Genomic DNA, 21,446 nt, shown 5'->3' on the forward strand with positions numbered 1-21,446 from the left:
CATGCCTTCTCTTTTCACACAGTGTTGCCCCTAACTCCATCTCCCACTTGATCACACAAGCTGTATCCCTAGGGTTAGCGCCACCATGCTTGTATAACGTCCTGAAGCCAGTGTCCCTCTAGTACTGTAAGGATGTCCATTTCTCATTGATGAGCCTGGTAGTTCTCTAAAGTAAGTGGCTTCATACTTTGGTCATTATTGGATGACCGAGTTAGATGTTCTTTAGAGTTTTTCAAGACACTAAAATCTGCTCTTCTGAGGGGCCTCAGGATGACTGAAGCTCCCATGGGAGAACCTTCAAATGACAGCAGCAGCGTGTGCTAAGTGCTTTGCTCTTATGGAAGCCATTATTTTAATGGGCTTAAGTTGAAAAGGGCTTTAAAAAAACCTTGATTTATTATAGAAAAAAGAAATCAGATTAGGAAGGAAGGGTCTAGTATTAACTGGGAAGGCAAAGAATGAAAATGTTGACATGCTTGAGATGAAGGTTCAGGTGGAGGAACTACCTGGCTCTTTGGATGCTCACTCCACCTCCACGTGCCCCTCCCCCACCTTCTCTAGGCTCGTTTTCTCTTTTAATTGTATTTAAGATTTTATTTATTTATTTATTTGACAGACAGAGATCACAAGTAGGCAGAGAGGCAGGCAGGGAGAGATAGAGGAGGAAGCAGGCTCCTGCTGAGCAGAGAGCCCGATGTGTGGCTCCATCCCAGGACCCTGGGATCATGACCGGAGCCAAAGGCAGAGACTTACCCCACTGAGCCACCCAGGTGCCCCTATGTACCCTTTTCATATTAAATTCTTTAATTTAGTAAGAGGCATTTAATGTTCCTTCATGTCTTTTCATGGCTTGGTAGCTCATTTCTTTTTAGTGTTGAATAATATTTCGTTGTGTAAATATATCACGTTTTATTCATATATTCACCTAACTTCAAGACATCTTGGTTGCTTCCAGGTTTTGGCAATTATGAATAAAGCTGCTGTAATACCCATGTGCAGGTTTTTGTTTCAACACACATTTTCATCTCCTTTGGGTAAATATCAAAGAGCTTAATTGCTGCATCATATAGTAAAAGTATGTTTAGTTTTGTAAGAACTGCCTAACTATCTTCTAAAAGTGGCTATACTATTTGGCATTCTCATCAGCACTGAATGAGAATTCCTCATGCTCTAAATCCTTGTCAGCTTTTGGTGTTGTCAGTATTTGGAATTTGGCCATATTAGTACATGTGTAGTGGTACTTCATTGTTGTTTTAATTTGCATTTCCCTAATGACAAATGATGTACATCCTTCCTGTGCTTATTTGCCATGTGTATATCTTTGGTGAGATGTCTGTTCTGGTTGTTGGCCCATTTTTTAATTGGATTCTTTACTTTATTATTGTGTTTTAAGAGTTCTTTGTATATTTTGGGAACAGTGCTTTATCAGATGTATCTTCTGCAGATATACCTGGGGCTAAGTCTATGGCTTATCTTCTCATTCTTTTAACTGTGTCTTTCACAGAGAAGCTTTTAATTTTAATGAAATCTGGTTTATCAGGTGTTTCTCTCATGGATAGTGCCTTTGAAATTGTATTTAAAAAGTCATCACCATAACCACGGTCATCTAGATTTTTTCCTGTATTATCTTTTAGGAGTTTTATAGTTTTGCATTTTACATTTAGGTCTGTGATCCATTTTGAGTTAATTTTGGTGAATGATGAAAGTTCTATGGCTAGGTTAAATTTCTTTCGCACATGGATGTCCAGTTGTTGTAGCACTATTTGTTAAAAACTCTTTTTCTATTGTATTGCCTGTGCTCCTGTGTTCAGGATCAATTGACTACATTTATGTGGGTCTATTTCTAGGCTCTGTATTCTGTTCTATTGATATTTTTGTTTGTTCTTTCCTCAGTTCCACACTATCTTGATTACTATAGCTTTATAGTAAGTCTTAAAGTTAAGTAGTATCCTCCAACTCTGTTCTTTTCCTTTGATATTATGTTGACTATTCTGCATCTTTTGCCTCTCCATGTAAACTTTAGAGATATTTTTACTAATATCCACAAAATAACTTGCTGGGATTTTTATTGGAGTTGTAGTATACCTATGGATCAAGTTGGGAGAACTTATATCTGACAATATATAGCAGTCTTATCCATGAATATGGAGTATCTTCATATTTATTTAATTCTCCTTTGATTTCTTTCATCAGAATTTTGTAGTTCCCTCATTCATATTTTCTTAGGTTTATACCTAAGTATTTAACTTTGGAGGTATTAATGTAAATGGTATTGTGTTTTTATATTCAAATTCCACTTGTTCATTGCTAGTATATAGGAAACTGATTGACGTTTATATATGAACTTTGTATCTGGCAACCTTGCTATAATTGCTTATTAGTTCCAGGAGGGTTTTTTTTGCCAGTTCTTTCAGATTTTCTACATAAACATCCATGTTATTTGTGAACAAAGACAGCTTTATTTCTACCTTCCCAGTCTGTAAACACTACCTAGAACTTTTTAGTATGTTGAAAAGGAGTTTTAAAAATGGACATCCTTGCCTTGTTCCTGATCGTAGCAGGAAAACTATAGATTTTCACTACTGTTTTGTTTTTTTTTTTTTTAAGATTTTAATTTTAAGCAATCCCTACACCCACTGTGGAGCTTGAACTCACAACTCCAAGGTCAGGAGTCACATGCCCCATCAACTGGGGCAGCTAGGCATTCCTGTAGTTTTTTATTACAAAGTGTGATGTTAGCTGTTGATTATTTATAGATATTTTTTGTGAAGTTAAGAATATTTCCCTCTAATTCTGGTTTGTTGAGAGGTTTTTTTTTTATCATAAATGGATCTTAGATTTTATTGAATGATTCTTCTGCATCTATTGATATAATAATGTGATTTTTCTTCTTTAGCCTGTTGACATGATAGATTATATGAACTGATTTTCAAATGTTGAAGCAGCCTTGCTTACCTGGGATAAATCCTGCTTGGTCATGGTGTATAATTTTTTGTATACACTGTTGGATTCAATTAGCTAATATCTTATTCAGGATTTAACTTTTTCTTTGAACTTCATTTCTTTTCAAAAATTACTCTTCAAGAATAAATAAGTGTTATACATTATTACAGAAAATTTGGACTGAAAGTGAAAAAAAAAGTACTCAATCCCATCACTCAGAGGTAATCACTGTCCAACATTCTGGTGTATTTCTTACAGTCTTTTTAAACAGAAATATTAATAACAGCAACAGTAAAATTATTATTACTTCTTTGGGTAGATACAGAGGTAGAGACCTCATGATGCTGTATTTATATGCAGTGGGGTAATGAAAGGAGATAAAGATGATCATGTGACTACTTTTGTCTGCATTTTCTGATGAAGATGAGAAAATTGGTTTAAGGAAGAGATTAAATGCTCACTTCAGTAAACTTTTCTTTTCTCAATACCCCCACTGTAAAAGCCAAGCAACAGAGGCTTCTAACCAGGTTGTCAGGAAAATATTTGACTGTACTCAAGAATGTTAGTAATGGAATGTAGTTCATAGTTCGTGAACTATTTTATTATTGTATTTTAGGTTAAAATACAACAATTTCTAGGTTGCTGGATAATTTTCCAAGCCTTAGGAATGAACATTGGTTTTATTCACAAATAGTGGTTATTCTTCTCATACACGAAAGATACTGAAAAAGGACTTTGTCCTCGTTGATGAAGCTCTTCCCTCACCTGCCCTCACTGGAGTCTGATAGAGATTTGGAAAGCGCTGTCTTGGAGCAAAATGCCAGAATACATACGAGAGGCAGTACAGAAGCCTTAACTTTGAGATTCCCAACCTGAAAGTTTCCATGGACACTGGCATGCTGGGAAGGTACTGTGCTGGTGGGAGTGAAGACAGCTTGTCGCATCTGAAAAAACTGCATTTCCTGCTTTTTTATTTTTCTGTTTTAGAACAGTGGCCATTCAGAAGAGGAAAGGGGGAGTGAAAGTGTACTTCTTGACATTTGGGGAGGTATTTAGAGTCTTCACAAACTATTTCATACAGTTCACACTTTTAAAGATCATTTTTGGAATAGCCTCCTTTAAACTTACAGGGAATTTGGCTAGTAGACCAAGTATTTCTGAACTCTTCAACCAACGTAGACTCAGAGGCTTTTCTTTTGTGTGGCTTCCTGCTCCTGATCCTGTTCCATCTCGGTTCATGTCAGCAACACTTTTCTGGAACAAATCTTTCTTAAAGTATGATGCTTTCTAGCTAGTATGCCTTTTTCTTTTCTTTCTTTCTTTTTTTTTTTTTTTAAATAATCTGCCTATAATAGAAAACTAAATAAAACCTTTGTTTCTTATAAGCCAACTAGCTAGGAGTTAATGGCTTATAACCCATGTAAAGCATATCGAATGGTATTGTTTTTAAGTACAAGTTCTTAATTCAAGGTTTTATGTGTTTAATTGTGTATGTGTAAAGTGCCAGTCTGTATGACTCTTGGGTCCATCCTAGCTTGGAAATATTAACTACAAGAGCATATAGAAAGTAGCATGGGATGAAACTTAACTCTTCAGATGCACATCCTTTATCCCAAGATTCACTTAGGAGGGAATAACATCTCAGTGGGGATAATAACAGAGCTGCCTGTTGACCAAGGAAACGTCTTAATTAAGAAGTAAGTTTGAAGGACCTGAAGCAGGCAGAAAGGGATCATAACAGGCAATATATTGTAGCACAGAGTATGCTGGACTGGATGAAAGGAAAGCTGGTTTCTAAGCTTAACTTTATTACTGCACATGTGCGTGTGTGGTCTATAAAATGGGAGTTGAACTCAGCTGTAATGAGAACAGTCAGATCTTCACTAGCTAGTTACAACTATTCACAAATAAGCCACTCAGTTTTTCAAATTATAATGTTGTGTTTAGGTAATTTTAGTAAAGTGCTATCTTTAAGTAGTAATGTAGATTTTCAGCCTAATGCAACGATAACCAAGATATATCAACTGGCTCATACCCTAGGACTTTAAAGTTTCATCAACTTAAGGGCACTGACCAAAGGGAGGCAGCTCCTGTTAGGGTTTCATTTGTGTAGGGGACCCAGGTATTGCAGGGAGATTTTCCTGGAGACCACTACCAGTGCCCAGGAATTCCTTCAAGGAGGCGGGAGAAATTTTTCGTTTAACTAGAGTACTTGTACTTTCAGTTCTGTTGTGTTTTAGGGTTCTACATTAAGATTTTGTTTAGGGTAAGTGAAGCTCTATGGCTCTAAAAAAGCTTAACAGCTCCAGTTTTATTGTTCTGTGATACACCCAGCCTTCCCTTATCTGCATATGTAGAATTTTCTTTTTACTAACACTGTATGTAGTACAGTCAGGAATATGAGACTGTCACTCTCACCTTTGAGGAGGTGTAGGATAGAAGCCGAAGAAATTCTAAGAAACCTACGCAGAAATGATGTTAGTGGCTCTCAGGTAGCCGGGGCTGATGGAAGGGGTCTGCTGCTCTTGGAGAACTGTGAAGTTTGTAGCAGGATGGAATTTTGGTGGCAGGGAGGTGAAATGAAGCCTGAAAGGGAGTTTTGAAAGCTCTTTCACTCCTGCCATTGCTAAGAGTCCATTCTCCAGAGTACTGAACCTACTATATGCCAGGTTCCCCAGGGAGTCTGTCCTTTGGCCTCGGGATTTGAATGGAAGCTATGACCCAAAAATGTGTTCTTACTATTTTGAACTCGGTTTGGGAATATCTTTTTGTTGATTAGTAGAGAACGGGGGTGAAAAGGATACAGGTTTTGGAGAGTAGATTATTCTGGCTTCAGTTCTTATTTGTGGCCTGATCTGTATGAGATAAACTGTACAAAATAAAGGTTGAAAAACCTGTGTAAAACAACAAGAAATAGAGAATTTGATTTTTTTTTTTTTTTAAAGCCCCATGATTTAGTCACCTACTGCAGTCTGGCCACACCTTTCCTGACTGACGTCAGCTTCTGACCTGAACCACATGTGTGTGTGAGGGCTGGTAAAATAGGTTACGAGTCCGTTTTTATTGTGTTCCCCATTTTCAGTCACTTGCAACTGTTAAAGAGATTTTCTCAGGCATTCAGAAAAGTTCATCTCTTAGCTAAAATTTCCTAGGTTTAGTCTGTAAGAGAAGGTCTCAGGTCTTTATAATACCTAATTTATTTCAAAGTTCGAGATCCATTCATAAAAGGTCATCATAAAGCATAACAGTCTTGAAATTAACACACTAAAAATAAAAAGGAACAACATAAATAAACACAAATCACAATTCTCAATCTGATACAGATTTGCAGAGACATTAATAACATTTAACACTCCCCCTCCCCTTTTCTTTCACACCAGGAAGAGTACCTGCAGAGAGTATAATGAATTCATGAGGCTTATGTCACTTAGTCACTTGATGTGTGAATAGAGACGTGTCCTACGGGCCTTATTTTGTATTGGACGTTATTATGGCAGTGTTACAAAAGCTGCTTAAAGTATCAAGGCTCTTTCAGTTTTTAAGAGGCTAATTAAAAATGGCCCATCGTCCCCTCTTCTGTAGACTTTCTCTTCCTCAGTCAGAGTTAAAGCTTTTCCCAGTTTGGCTTTCCTTCTCGGAGATTGTTCTAGCCTGGAGCACCAGCCTGGGAGCAGGAAGATTGGTGGTCCCTGCATCTTCTACAGGTGTCCTGCCGCTGCCACTCTTCCCTTATCTGTCAAAGAAAGGATTCACCTTAATGATAGCTGCTGTTTCTCTCAGCTCTAAAATTCTCGCATGGCCTTTCTCCTTTTGTCCACTGTGCCGCCCTTTCCCTGTAGTTACTCACTGTACAGAGTTGTTCAAAAATATTCCTAAAATGCATGTAGTTGGGAAAAAGCATCAGTAAGTGTAGTTACTGGTAGGATACAGAGTTTAGAAGTTCTTATTTTGTTAGTTCTAGCTTTTGTTTGTTTAGCTTATGCCCCAGACAGATAGAGCCTATAGTCATATTTTATTTGATATGCTCAGTGGTTGCTACAAAATAAATCAATAATATATTTTTACTTATCAGAGAATAAACATTTTAAGGCTTGACATGATCTAATATTGGTGAATGTATAAAGAAATGCCTGTTGTCACACCTTCTTGAATGTAATTGGTACATCTGTTTTGGAGGGCAGTTTGGCTGTATCAGTCAGTATTTTTAGAGTATGAAATAAATTGACTCAGTGACTCTAGCAGTCTCTAAAAAAGTCTTAAGCGAATATTAAGAGATGTATCCAAGGATGTTCATTACAATGTCGTTTGTAATAGCAAAAATCTGAAAATATTCTGTATTTCCATTGAGAAGGAAAATATTTAATGTTTATGCTTTATCTTTTTATTTATATATATAAATATTCATATTTGTATATATCCACCTCATGTAGATGTTAAAAATAATATAATGAGTGAAGTTGATCTGTATGTACTAACATACTTTAAATAGAAAAGCAAGACCCAGAACCTAATGTTCACTGTGACCCACTTATATAAAAACCAACATAATTGTCTGTATACATATATATGTATAACTAGAAAGAAAAATGGCTGGAAGGATACATACCAAAATGTTAATAGTAATTACCCTCCAAAGAGAAAAATGGTATCCAGATGGAGAGAAAAGAATTTCATTTTTTATAATCTACACTCACCTATTAAATTGTTAAAAAGTGATTAGGTATTGCTGGTATAAAAAATGAACCAAAGGAAGAGCAAAAAGGGAAAGATAAGGAATTACTTCCTAAAGACTAAAAAGGCAAAAGGAATTATCAACAAGAAATTATCAACAGTATTATGGGAACATTGTTTAGAGGATATTCCCAAAACTTCTGGACCACATAGGAACCTGGTTGGTTTATATTTTGGCCAGGACTGCCTAGCACTTACAGTAGCAGTTCTATCTTCCATTTCTTTGTAAGTCCAACTTATTATCTTTACTTGTTTGTGTTCTGCAGGTAACCCGGGACCAGATGAAGGTGTTCATACAGCAGGAATTTAAGAAAGTTCAGAAAGTGATTGCTGATGAGGAGCAGAAGGCCCTTCATCTGGTGGACATCCAGGAAGCAATGGCCACTGCTCATGTGACTGAGATACTGGCAGACATCCAGTCCCACATGGACAGGTTGATGACTCAGATGGCCCAAGCCAAGGAACAACTTGATACCTCTAATGAATCAGCTGAGCCAAAGGCAGAGGTAAAGGAGAATGCCTACAATTTTAGTAGCAGGAGAAACAGTAGGAAACTGACTGTTGTGTTTGTTAGCTCTGGAAACTCTCTTTTGTGGTCCCTAAACATGAATGAATTGAAAGCTCAGGGTGTAGGTGGTTAGACTGGTGTGTAAACCAGTGTGGAAGTATTGGCTGCTAGGGCCTGCACCCAGCAACTGGGTCTGGCAAAATATTTGTCTACCATGACTTAAAGGAGTATAGTTAGTAGGGCAAATACTAATCACAGTTAAGGAAGGAAGCCAGAAATTAGAGCCAGAGAAGAAGGCAATTGACAGATTCCAAGTTGTGAAATGAGCCTATAAATAAAGTCATCATAGGGATGAGAACAGGGTGAATGAGAATGTCAGGAAGTGGCGCATAAAGCAGGCCAGAATGAAAGGCTTTGGACCGATTCTGTGAGTAGTGAAAAGGTGCCTCAGCCTGGTTTTTATGTGGAGCCAGCTGCATAAATTGCGGGCATAACTGTTAGATTAAAGGAGGCATGTGGCGCTGGAACGATCAAAAAAGGTGTGAATGAAAGACACCAGGTGAATGTTGAATCACTACAAATATATCTGTATTCATTGTTATTTCCTAACAGGCAAAAAAAAGTCTTACACATTTTACCAAACAACATTTTCAGGCATTTAGAAAGTAATTCTAAAATAAAATTTAAGATAGACATTTAAAAAAAGTATTATAGAACTTGTATTTCAGCCACTGGGGAAAAGCTTTTTTTCTTAAGACTTCATAGTGTTATGTTGAAAATTCTGGTCAAGCTTATGCCAGAAGGGTAGGCCCTTCTAGAAGAAAACCTAGGGGAGTCCTGCAGACTCTCCAGGACTGCTACTGACTCACGGTACTTACTGTTTAGCTAGCAGTCTTGCCTTGGCCCAGGAGAGCCTGGGTATACAGAATAAATACAGAATAAGTGAGCCAACTGAAGAGCCAGATTATCATTCAGGAGACAGGTATTGTCCAAGCCATCCTGACAGAAAATGTCAGAGACCGTTGGACAGTTATCTGCTTCACTCATCCAGAGTTCTTGATTAATTTTCATCAGTGGGTGAAAAGAGTTGAGTAAGTCTTGTTCTTTTCATTTTATCCTCCGCAGAATTAAGAAAGTATGTGCCTAAATAAGTTTCTAGATAATCAAGAGAGCACTTTATATTCATCATTTCATTTAACCCTTATATCAGCATTCATTATCTCTGTTTTACAGATGGAATGTTGAGATGCAGAGAACTGGAGACCCTGAGCTAGTGTCATTTAGTTAGAAAACAGAGCGAGGATTCAGATTGAAGTCTGGGCTATCCCAATGCTTATGTTGCTTTCCCTACTATGTGCAGTATGTCAAGTGTCCATTTGTATATGTGGGAAAAATGATGAGAATCAGTGCCCTAGACAGCTTTGCATTCCTGAGACCTTTGATTTTACTTTTTTTTTTTTTTTTTTAAGATTTTTCATTTATTTATTTTTCTGGGAAAGAGAGCCCGTGTCAGGGGAGGAGACAGAAGGAAAAGCAAACTCCCCACTGAGCAGGGGGTCTGATGTAGTATTTGATCCCAGGACCCTGGGATATGACCCAAGCCAAGGGCAGATGCTTAACTGACTGAGCCGCCAAGGTGCTCTCCTGAGAACTTTTATAGTGTGGAAGTAGTCACTGTGTGTCTTAAACAAAAATTTCAACCAGAGTTAACCCAAGGGATCAGTGGCATAACTCTGTCCCAAATTCCCCCCAAATTGGAACTCCACATTTATTATTACTAGTTTTTTTTTTCCAAAAATAAAGATTTATTTTTGAGAGATAGCCTCCACTCTTTTATTTTCATTTCAAGTAATGAATTTAGTCCCTCCCCAGTATTTAACCATCCTCTAACCACTTTAGGTGCTCAAATGCACTATGCTTATTAACTCTGATGGAATTACCCTTAGGGATGCAAAACTGACAAGGCCTAAGGACCAGGCTGTGGACAAAATAAGCTATTAAAAACAAAATATAGCATTCAGCTGGCTAGAGCTTTTACAAAGAGCTGTTCTCATCTAATAGCCTCTCATTCCAGCTAATCTGGTAACTTATTGATCAGAGAAAATCTCCAGTACCTCTCTTTCACTCAGCAGAGGAATTCTTTTTCTTTCTTTTGCACATTATGGATTTTTTTTTAATCACCTGCATTTCAAACTTGGCCAAAAGATTCTTCCCCCTAACATTTTATTATGAAAATTTTTGAACATATAGCAAAGTTGAGAAGAGTCTACAGATTACACCCATATACTTCCACGTAGATTCTACCATTAACATTTTAATATACTTGAATCAAGATTTATACATAGCCATCTTTCCAGCCCTCCACTCTTCAGTGCATCTTATTTTTTGATGCATTTAAAATCAGATTTCAGTTTCTGATTCTGAACAAGATGAGTAAACATATTTTACTTTATTACTTCTACTAATCACAGCAAAAATTCCTGGACAAAATATTTATTTATTTATTTGTAAAAGATTTTATTTATTAGAGAGGGAAAGAGCATGAGTGGGAGATGGGGCAGAGGGAAAGGGAGAAGCAGACTCCCTGGTGACCTGGAAGCCTGCACAGGGTTCAATTCTGGGACCCTGAGATCATGACCTGAGCCGAAGGCAGATGCTTAACCAACTGAGCCATCCAGGTGCCCCTGGACAGAATATTTAAATCATGTACTAGAAGACTCCCAAAAGTGAGAAAAGATGGTCCTGACCAGGGATCTTGGAATTTGAGGAATTACATGGCAGAGTTCCCTTCAATTTTTCTTGCTTCCTGTATATCCTGGTCTGGGTGCCTTGCAAACTGGAAACTATAATGAACATGGGCAGAAAGAAAATCTCCAAGAAAATCCTGCTCTCTGTAGCCAAAGAACTAGGAAAAGGGCAGTTCAGCTATAGAGAAACCTTTTGACCAATCCTGCGTATTCTGGAGACACACACCATGAATATAGCTATACCCCTTCCCAGCTCCAGTTGGCTTTGCAGTAGTGGAGCCAATGGGGTGGATACCTATTTTTTTCTTTTTTGAAAACTTTATTTAGTTATTTGACCCAGAGTACAAGTAGGCAGAGCGGCAGACAGAGGGAGAGGGAGAAGCAGGCTGTTTGTTGAGCAGCGAGCCCAATTCGGGCCTCAATCCCAGGAACCTGGATCATAACCTGAGCCAAAGGCAGCTGCTTAACCAACTGAGCCACCCAAGCACCCCAGGAAACGTACTTTTTTGTCTTCTTCTGCAGTAACGAGTTATCATTCCTTTTCCCTGGAGCCTTTAGGTAAATGTCAGATTTCTTTCATCATCCCTGCCCATCTCAGTAGCCAGTGCTGTCTGTCTCCCTTGGAGCCTAAAGGTAGAACTCTTACTTCTACCCCTTGCCGTGCAGTGTCAGGAAGGAAATAGTATCCCTCCCCTTTGGAGACTGTAGATGGAGCTCTAACTCCTCCCTCCCACCCTACCTTAACTAGGCACTATACCTCCCCAGCTAGGTCGGTGGGTAGAACTTTATCCTTGCACTCTTTCCTATAGTAATGAGTTGGGCCCCTCCTACTCCCCAGCCAGCACTGTGGAGACGGTAGTCATCTTAGGGGGTAGTCATCTTAGGGGGGCAGATCAGAATAGCACTGCAGAATCTTTTAAACTAAATTGACATTTGAACCACAATCCACAAACCTGATCCAGGACACGTGTCTGCTTTCTCCTCCTCCTCCCCCTCCTCCTCCTCCTCCTCCTCCTTCTTCTTCTTCTGTTTTTTAATTCTAATTTTTATTTTTATTTTCATTTCATTTTGTTTATTTTTTTTTAATTGGAGTATAGCTGACACACAGTGTCTCATTAATGTAATAGGATATGTGTTCTGAATTTAAATAGGTTGACTTCTTACTGGAATAAAAGATTTAAATAGGAACCAGCTTCTTAAATACTCAGAATGTTCAGGATACAGTCCCAAATCAGTCACTATGATGCCTGATGCCGTCACCAAGAGGACACAGAGTATAGAATTATCAAACAAGGGTTTTAAAGCTACTATTTTGAAAATGACTTAGCAATAACAAACTCTGGAAACCGATGAAAAATAAAAAATCTCAGCAAAGAAATAGGAGATATAAAGAAGGACCAAATGAAAATTTTAGAATTGAAAATATAATAACTGACATAAAAGATTCACTAGATTGGCTCAGTGGCAAATTGGGGATAAGAGAGGAAAGAATTGGTGAATTTGAAGATAGAGATCCAATCTGAACAACCAAGAAAAAAGATTGGAAACAATTGAAATTGAATCTTAAGGACCTGTTGGACAATAAAGAAAGATCTAGCATACATGTCGCCCATGTCCAGTAGGGGAAGAAAAGGGTTGCGGTGCTGAAAAAATTGAAGAAATAATGGCTTAAAACTTCTAAAATTTGGTTGAAAGACAAACCTAGAGATTTAAGAAGTTAAGCAAGATAAATTCTAAGAAATCCGTACCTAGACATATCAAAATCAAAGTAGTGAAAAGGAAGGACAAAGAAAAAGTCTTGAAAGCAAAGTAGCCAGAGAGAAATGACACAATTAACTATGGGGAACAAAAATGTGAATGAATGTAGTATTTATGAGATTTGCTCTGTATCTGTTGAAATGATTACATGGGTTTTTTTCATTATTTGATTGTAATGGCTGATTATATTGGTTAATTTTACAATATTAGATCAGCATGGCATTCTTAAGATAAACTCCCATTTTGTCATTATGTATTATTTGGGTTCAATTCATTAATTTTTTTAAAAAGATTTTTATTTATTTATTTATTTGACAGACAAAGATCACAAGTAGGCAGAGAGGTAGGCAGAGAGAGAGAGAGGAGGAAGCAGGCTCCCCGCTGAGCAGAGAACCGGATGCAGGGCTTAATCCCAGGACCCTGAGACCATGACCTGAGCTGAGGCAGAGGCTTTAACCCACTGAGCCACCCAGGCGCCCCTCAATTCATTAATAATTTTTTATTTTATTTATTTTTTTAAGACTTTATTTGAGAGAGAGCAAATAGAGTGCAGGTGGGGTGGGAGAGGGGAGAGGGAGAAGCAGACTCCCTGCTAAGCAGGCAGCCCACTCCATTCCAGCACCCTGGGATGGTGACCTGAGTAGAAGGTAGGTGTCTAACCAACTGAGCCATGCAAGTGCCCCTCAATTCACTAATCTTTTAAAAATATTTTTAGGTCTGTGTTCAATGAGGGATAGTCATCTGTAGTTTTTTTTTGTTTTGTTTTTTGGTGTTATTTTTTTTTTAAGATTTTATTTATTTATTTATTTATTTATTTGACACAGAGAGAGGGAGATAACAAATAGGCAGACAGAGAGGCAGGCAAAGATAGAAGGTGAAGCAGGCTCCCTGCTGAGCAGAGAGCCTAAGGCAGGGGCTTAACCCGCTGAGCTACCCAAGCACCCCTGTAGTTTTATATTTTTATAACATCATTGTCTGACTTTGGTATTAGGGTTAGCTGGCTTCAGAAAACAAGCTGGAAGTATTCCTTCCTCACCTATTTTCTGGAAGTTTATGTATAATTTGTGCTATTTCTCCCTTAAATATTTGGGAATATTTGCAGCAAAATCATCTATCCTGGAGTTTGTGTGAAAGTTTTTGATAACCAATTTAATTTCTTTAATATAGAGCTATTCAAATTTTGTTTGATCTCACATTTATTTAAATTTTTGTGTTGTATTTAAATTGTGTTATTTGTTTAAATTGTATTGTAATTTTCAAAGAATTTGTTGGTTTCATTTAGTTGTACTTTTTAGTGTAAAGTTGTTCATACTGTTTTCTTGTGATTTTTTTTTAACTGTTAGCATCTACAATTATAACCCATCTTTCGTTTCTGATATTGATAATTTGTGACTTTCTCCTTTTTATCCTTGACAGTCTAATTACCATTTTAATTTTGTTAGTGTTAAAGAACTTTTTGATTTGCTAATTTTATTCTTTTCCATTTTGTTTAAATGTACTCTTCCTTTTTCCTGCTTATTTGGAGCTTACTTGTTCTTTTTTCTAGCTTTGTAGATGTTTGCTTTTACTACTTTTTTATGTCAGCTGTCAAAACTATACTTTTCTCTCTAAACACTGCTTTAGTTGAATCTAAACTTTGGCAATGTTTTATTTTCACTCTCATTCAGTTTGAAATATTATTCATTTACTCAGATTTTTTTTCTCTTTACTCATTGATTATTTGTGAGTGTCTTGTTTAGTTTCCAAGTACTAGGGACTTTCTTACATGTCATACTATTGCTCATTTTTAATTTTTTCCATTGTGGTCAGAGAACATGTTTTGAATGGTTTCAAGCTTTTAACATTTATTGAGATTTGTTTTATGGCCCAGCATATAGTCTATCTTGGTGAACGCATATGTATTTTATAGTTTGGGGTATAGTGTTCTCTTAAATATCAATTAGGTATTAAAATAACTTACATTTTTACTTATTTTTGTGTATAGTTCTGTCAGGTGCTGAGAGGTGTTAAACTTCCAAGGATGTTTAAGGAATTACTTAGCTCTCCATTTAATTCTATCAACTTCAGGTGTCTTGAAAGTCTCTTTAAGCAAATACATACTTATGATTGTTATATCTTTCTGATGAACTGACTCTTTAATCATTATGAAAGTCCCTCTTTTTCTCAGATAATACTGTTGGTCTTCATGTCTATTTTATCTAACATTAGTAGAGCCAATCCAGTCTTACGCTTGCTATTCTCGTGGTATGTCCCCATCAATTTGTTTTTGATCTATCTATTGTTAAAGTGTGTGTCTCTTAGGCAGTGTGTGGCTGGGTTCTTATAATTTTTTATCCATTCTGATAATCTCTGCCTTTTAATTGAAGTGTGCAGTTCATTAACATTTAATGTTATTAAAATGGTTAAATTCAGGTAAGCCATTTTATGATTTGTTTTCTGCTTGTCCTCCTATTTCTGTTCCTCTTGTCTTTTCCGGCCTTCTTTTAGACTTTTTTTTTTCTTTTTTTTTTTTTTTTTATTTCCAGCATAACAGTATTCATTATTTTTGCACCACACCCCGTGCTCCATGCAATCCGTGCCCTCTATAATATTGAAAGTTATTTGAATTCCATTTTAATATATTTTTGGCCTTTTAGCTCTATTACTTTGTTCTTAATTCGTACAGTTTCTATGTGGATTGTAACATATGTATTGTAATATATGTAACATATACAATATACATATAAGTCCTGAAGTTTTCTGCCTACTAAAAATTACTACAGTACCACTTCACATAAAATGTAGATACCTTGAGGGACACCTGGGTGATTCAATTGGTTAAGCATCTGCCTTCAGCTCAGTTCATGATCTGAGAGTCCCATGGTTGAGTCTCATGTCAGGCTCCCTGCTCAGCGGGGAGTCTGCTTTTCCCTTCACCCTACTTGTGCTCTCTCTCGCTTGCTCTCTGTCTCTGAAATAAATAAATAAAATCTTTAAAAAATTGTAGATACCTTGAAACTATATAGGCCAATTAACACTTTTTATTCCCTTTTTGTTATAGTCGCTAAGTAGAAAATCTACATATGCTATAAACACTGTAAGACAGTGATGATTTTAATCAATCATATGCTGTTAAGGAAGTTAAGGAAAGTATAATAATTTTATATCTGTATATGTATATAGTTTTTAAGCAAGTTTGTGATAATAGTTGCATAACTATAAATTTAAAGTCACTGAATATACACTGAAAATAGGTAATTTTATTTATTTACCTATAAATTTATAGGTAAGTTTATTATAAATTTTACCTCAGTAAAGCTGTTAAGAACAAAAGTTGTAAATAGTCCACCTGCTGAAGTGCTATTTGCCTTTGATTTATGAAAATCATTTTAAAACCAGTTCATTAACACGTATTTATTTTAAGAAATCTTTGGTACAGATGAATTTGATTACGCTAAGTAGAATCACAGAGCTTCTGGTTGAAGAAGTCCAGATATTACAAGGTTTCCTGGTCACATTTCTTTTTTAAAATGTGTTTTTAATAAATCTTTTTGGGTCTTCTTAGAGAATATAGCGTAGAAGAGAAGTTTCAATACCATTCCCACAGGCCTAATGAGATATGGTCTTTTTCCTCTTCAAGTAACTAAATAAAGTTATTTCTTTCTTACTTGTTTTGGAATGTTAAAAACTTATAGACAGAGCAGAAAGCAAACACACTAAATTGATTCGGATATTTTTTTCTTCTTTTTTCTTTTTAGTCTATGTGTTTTGTTCTTTTTCCAACTTTTTTGAGATAAAATAGGCATATATGTAAGTTCAAGTTATACAGTGTGATGATTTTGATATACACATACACTGCAAAATGATTATCACAGTAAGCTTAGTTAATATCTTCATCCCCTTATGCTATTTTTTTCCTAACATTATATTTTAAATTTTCTTCATATTACCAGAAATTGTCCAGAAACATAATGTATGAATCCCGAATCAGTGGTGCAAACTTAACTTTTATGTTATTTTAAGTTATTTCCAACTTCCTTACTGCCATTTATTACATTATAGTTCATGCCTTTATTTATAAATCATATGTAATTACTAAGTCAAAAGTATGGATGTTTCTTAGTGTCTTGTACATATTTGTAAACTGTCCACAGAATGGTTATATCAGTGTACATTTTATCACCAGTTTTGACAGTCTCTCATTTTTTTGCCTGAATTTTATAACTTCTTTGCCAAAGTCAGTATTAAAAAATGGTGTCTTTATTTTTATTTGCATGTCATGATACTTCCATCTTTTGTCTAGTTTTGAGAGAAAAGTACTGAACTACATGAGATGATTTTTAGGAAAAGTTCAAATGAGCAAATCATTAAAAATGATACGTATAGGGGTGTCTGGGTGGCTCAGTTGTTAAGTGTCTGCCTTTGACTCAGCTCATGATCCCAGGGTCCTGGGATTGAGCCCTGTATCGGGCTCCTTGCCAGCAGAGAGCCCGCTGCTTCTCCGACTCTCCCTACTTGTATTCCCTCTCTTGCTGTCTCTCTCCGTCAAAGAAATAAATAGATAAAAGTCTTTAAAGAATGATATGTGCATACCCTAAACATATATTTTAAACTTGAGATACACATCTGTATATTTCTTTGATTTTTGACTCACGGCCTTTGAGAATATGGGTTTGCTGCTTGGAGTGGATTGTTATTTTTCTGGCGTAAACCACATCCCTACTGCACTGTTTATAAGGTCCAGTTTCAGGATAACATTTGAAGCAAGCTGAATGTGGAATCCTAGACTTTCATACTTTATTTTTTCTAATATTATGCATGTGTCTCACCTGCATCAAAGTTGACAGCAGTTTTTAAGTAACTCAGCTTTATTGAATGCTTTGGAAGCATTCAGCGTAGTTTGGATGGAACCATTGGTTCCCTCTTGCATTCACTTTTTGTTATTTAGTAAAACGTGTTTTAATAATTACAAGCTCAACTGATTTAAACAGCCTTAGGAGCAAAATTATTTGGTTGTGGGTGAACAGACATTTCCACAGGTGGGAGTAGAAAAAAGGTGTCAGGGTACTAGAATGTAGCCTGCCAGCCAAGAGCATTGGGGGTAGTTGATGGAGGGATTTGGGAACATTGCTTAACCTGAGAAGTCATTTAAATAGAAGCTGGTGTTCAGCAAATAGAAGCCTGTGTTTAGCAAACTTTCAGTTTTAATATTCTCTGAAACCAAGATCCATTTGTAATGGGGGGGTAGAAATTAATCTTAAGTCCTACTTTTATCTTGTCTTCCCTCCTTTCCTTTTTTGAGTAATTATTAATTATGGGCCTTGTGCTGTGTAAGGTGCAGTGAATAAAGAGATTAATGTTACACAGTTTCTCTTCTCAAGGGATTGAAATCCTAAGAGGGAGACACTGTATGGTGCCGTCACTTGGTTTTCTGCTCTAAGTACCAACCCAGTGATATGATTGTGGAGGACAGAGTAGGATTACTCCACTCAGTCTGTCAGTGAGAAAAAATTTCCAAGTCAGGCTTGATCTTCAAGAATAGATAGGAATCAAATAAATAAATAAAAATCTTAAAAAAAAAAAAAGGTGGGGGTTGCCTAGGTGTCTCAGTTGGTTGAGTAGGTGCCTTCAGCTTGGGTCGCGATTCTAGGGTCCTAGGATCAAGTCCCATATCGGGCTCTCTCCTCAGTGGAGAGTATGTTTCTCCATCTTTATCTGCCTGCTGCTCTGCCCACTTGTGTTCCCTCTCTCTCTGTCAAATAAATAAACAAAAATCTAAAAAAAATAAAATGGATAGGAGTTAGCGTAGGCTTTCAGAGTAGGAGGGAATAGCATGCACACCTTTTACAAGGAAGAGCAATCTTCTGAGTGTCTGATGACCCATTCAGAATGGCCGTGTGTGTGTGTGTGTGTGTGTGTGTGTGTGTGTGTTTATTCATTCCTTCACCAGTGAAACTCTCACCTAGTCTTCCCCCATGCTTTGTGATAGTGTTACTGCTTCTGAACAGCCACGTATCTATAAGCTGTAGAAATGGATGCATGTGAAGCAGTCTTGTATCCCATCTTCTCTGTCCTTCCTCACTCTCCCCAGAGATGTTAGTAATTAATTCAGGGAAAGTACAATAATGAGCACCATTTGTCGACCACTTACAGTACACCAGACATTTGCTTAGTGTTTTACATATTTTCTCATTTATTTTCATCTATATTGCCACCCTGTAAGGTAGGAATTAGGATCTCCATGTGGAGATCAGGAAACTGAACTTTAAAAAAGTTAAGGCAAATGTCAAAAGCTTTACCGTTGGAATAGATGAACGTAAATATGAAGCCATGTTTCGGCAGGTCAGAGAGATCATCTCTTAACCACTGTGCCAAGACACACAGTTGTGAGGACTCGCTCTAAAGCACAGGAGAAAGTTTGGGTACTTTTTTCCATAAGATTCTCCTAGACAATTATGTTTGAGTACCCAAAGGTAATTGAAAACTTGTGTTGAGGTGTAATTAAGTCACTGATAGTTATGTAACTTATATTAAATTTAAATTATATGAATTTTTCCTTGTTAGATTATAGTTCCCATAAGACATCCACTCGATCAAAATGCAAAGAAAACTCCCAGCATCCCTCTACCCTCCTTCCCCTACCCGCCCCGCTTCTCTCTCATTAGAGTGTGGATGATTAGCACCCTGACCAGTACTGCAAATCCTGATCCGTCTAGTAAATGCCCTCCTGATCCAACGTCCAGTGTATAATCTGACTTAAATCCCCTTTCTGGCTATAGCTGTCCTTATAGGCTTGGGGCCTGGCAATCTCCCTTTACCTCAGCCGCACTACCAGCCCTCCAACCCACAGCACTGCCGTCTCTGCCACAACCCCTGTCCGAGACACACAGACACATCCCCATTCTCTAGTATCATCAAACTCAAAATTCCTTTAACATACTTTTTTTTTTTTTTAATTGCTGTGCATTTGCTCTTGCTAGTCCGTTGCCCTTCCCACTCATCTGTTGCCATCCTGGACCTGCTTATCCCTCAGGTTCCAATATAAGTATCACCTTCTCTGTGAAGTGCTCTCTTCCTCCTTCTCCTGAAGCAACTGTTTATCAATTTCCTTCCGACTTTCAAACATTCTGTTTATGTCTTTGGTAGAGCCCTTAACATTATTCATTTTTTATCTCTTTCTATGTTTCTCCTGCTCCTGAATGGGAGTTCCTAGATTAGGTCATTATCCTTTACCCTGACTGTTCACCTGTAGTAGTTTATGATACTGAATTGTTACGAATAGTGAAACTAAGCTCTATTAAGTGCATCCTGTGTCTTAGGCACTGTGCTAGATGTTTGTATGTATTAAATCATTTAATCCTCCTTTCATCCTATGATACAGGGGCTGTTATTACCCCCATTTTACAAAGTAGGAAGTTAAAGTTAAATGAGGCAAAAAAAAAAAAAACGTGACCAGGATAACACAGCAAGTGAGTTGATGGAGTCAAGATTTGAACCTAGCGTGTCTGACTCTGGAGTTCATTCTTTATCCCGATAAGAACAATCAAATCGATTAAGTGCCCTGGGGAATTATCCACAACTAGGAGTTACATTCTCTACTGAGACCAACCCTGAAAGGCTAAAAAGAAAGGATGTAAAATACCCCATCACCAAATGAAGGAGTCAGGTCCCTTGGAAAGGGGTTCAGAATCCTTTGAAAAATCGTGTGTGATCACAAGAAGGGAGTGAAAGGACTCTGGTCTGGTCACTGGTGAAGTTAGGTTTCAGAGCACGCATTACCTGCACAGATAGCCCGCACACATTGTTTTTGTAGATTGTGAATGAGAAAAAGCGAAAGACCAGTGTTGGGCAGAAGGATGTTGGAGATCATCAAATGTCAGAGCTCTCCTTTTGTAAAGGAGAAGACCAAGGTTCAGATTAATTAATTAACTTGCCCAAGGGCACATAGCTAATAAATAATAGAGCTTGGACTAGAATCCCAATTTTCTGAGTCCCAGTTCAGTGCCCTTTTTACCACAGTGTGCCCTATATTTGAGTTGCTGTGTTCATGTTTGGAGAGAAAAATGCTAGACCAAGGCAGAAATGAATCTTTGAAGGAAACAGCTTGATGCTTTTGGAACTGGTCAGCTTTTGCCTAAGACCTACAGCTATTTTGGGCTCTCAGTTTGCTCAGAACTAAATGCTGCCAGCCACACAAATAAAAAGGCAAGTCTATTATTTAGGCCTCCTAGGTCTGTGCATTCACTTATCTGCTTGCAAGGGCAAATTATCAGTTGATCTCTGCTGGGCATTTTGAGCATAGGATTATATTAGCCCTTGTCTTAGCCCTTGGACATCTGCTGGTTTGTCTCTGTTAAAGTAAATGCACAAGCCTTGCTTTCAGGTTGCGAGAGGAGAGGGAAAAGAAAGAAATCTAAAACTGTCTGTACCACCGTTGATTTCTAATTCTGTTTCTTTCTGCTTCTTTCAGGGTGACGAGGAAGGACCCAGGTAAGATCACATTATTGCTGCTTGTCTGTTCTCAGAATTGAAGTAGAGTGACGTTTGTGGCCTTTTAATGCCCCATGAAATATGGACAACCAAAGAACAGCACAGAAAAGGGATCAGCATCTTGAGCCCAGGGCTTTGAAAATCTTATTTTCTAAGATTCCCATCTCCCTCCCCATCTGTGCCATTTCCTGCCTGTAACCTTCAGATAAAGGTGGACTGTAAAGTGTGTAATGACAGTTACTTCAGAATACCTTGTTAGGAAGAGTAGGCACTGTATTTGAATGGTAATT

The 21,446-nt window shown here is 37.3% G+C and overlaps 1 protein-coding gene across 4 annotated transcripts in view; it reads left to right on the forward strand.

Moving 5' to 3' along the window:
* The window catches only part of TRIM44 (tripartite motif containing 44), a 106,319-nt gene that overhangs the window by 37,175 nt on the left and 47,698 nt on the right, over positions 1-21,446 (forward strand). For all 4 annotated transcript variants that reach the window (XR_004288970.1, XR_004288969.1, XM_032356459.1 and 1 more), the window contains 2 exons: positions 7,941-8,180; positions 21,137-21,156. Coding sequence is in view for 2 of the 4 variants with exons in the window: in XM_032356459.1 (XP_032212350.1) it covers positions 7,941-8,180; positions 21,137-21,156 (260 nt within the window). In the remaining 2 variants the exon portion in view is untranslated. The remainder of the gene's footprint in view (positions 1-7,940; positions 8,181-21,136; positions 21,157-21,446) is intronic.

The sequence above is a fragment of the Mustela erminea genome, chromosome 9 (genome assembly GCF_009829155.1).
Source record: "Mustela erminea isolate mMusErm1 chromosome 9, mMusErm1.Pri, whole genome shotgun sequence".
NCBI classification, from domain to species: Eukaryota; Metazoa; Chordata; class Mammalia; order Carnivora; family Mustelidae; genus Mustela; species Mustela erminea.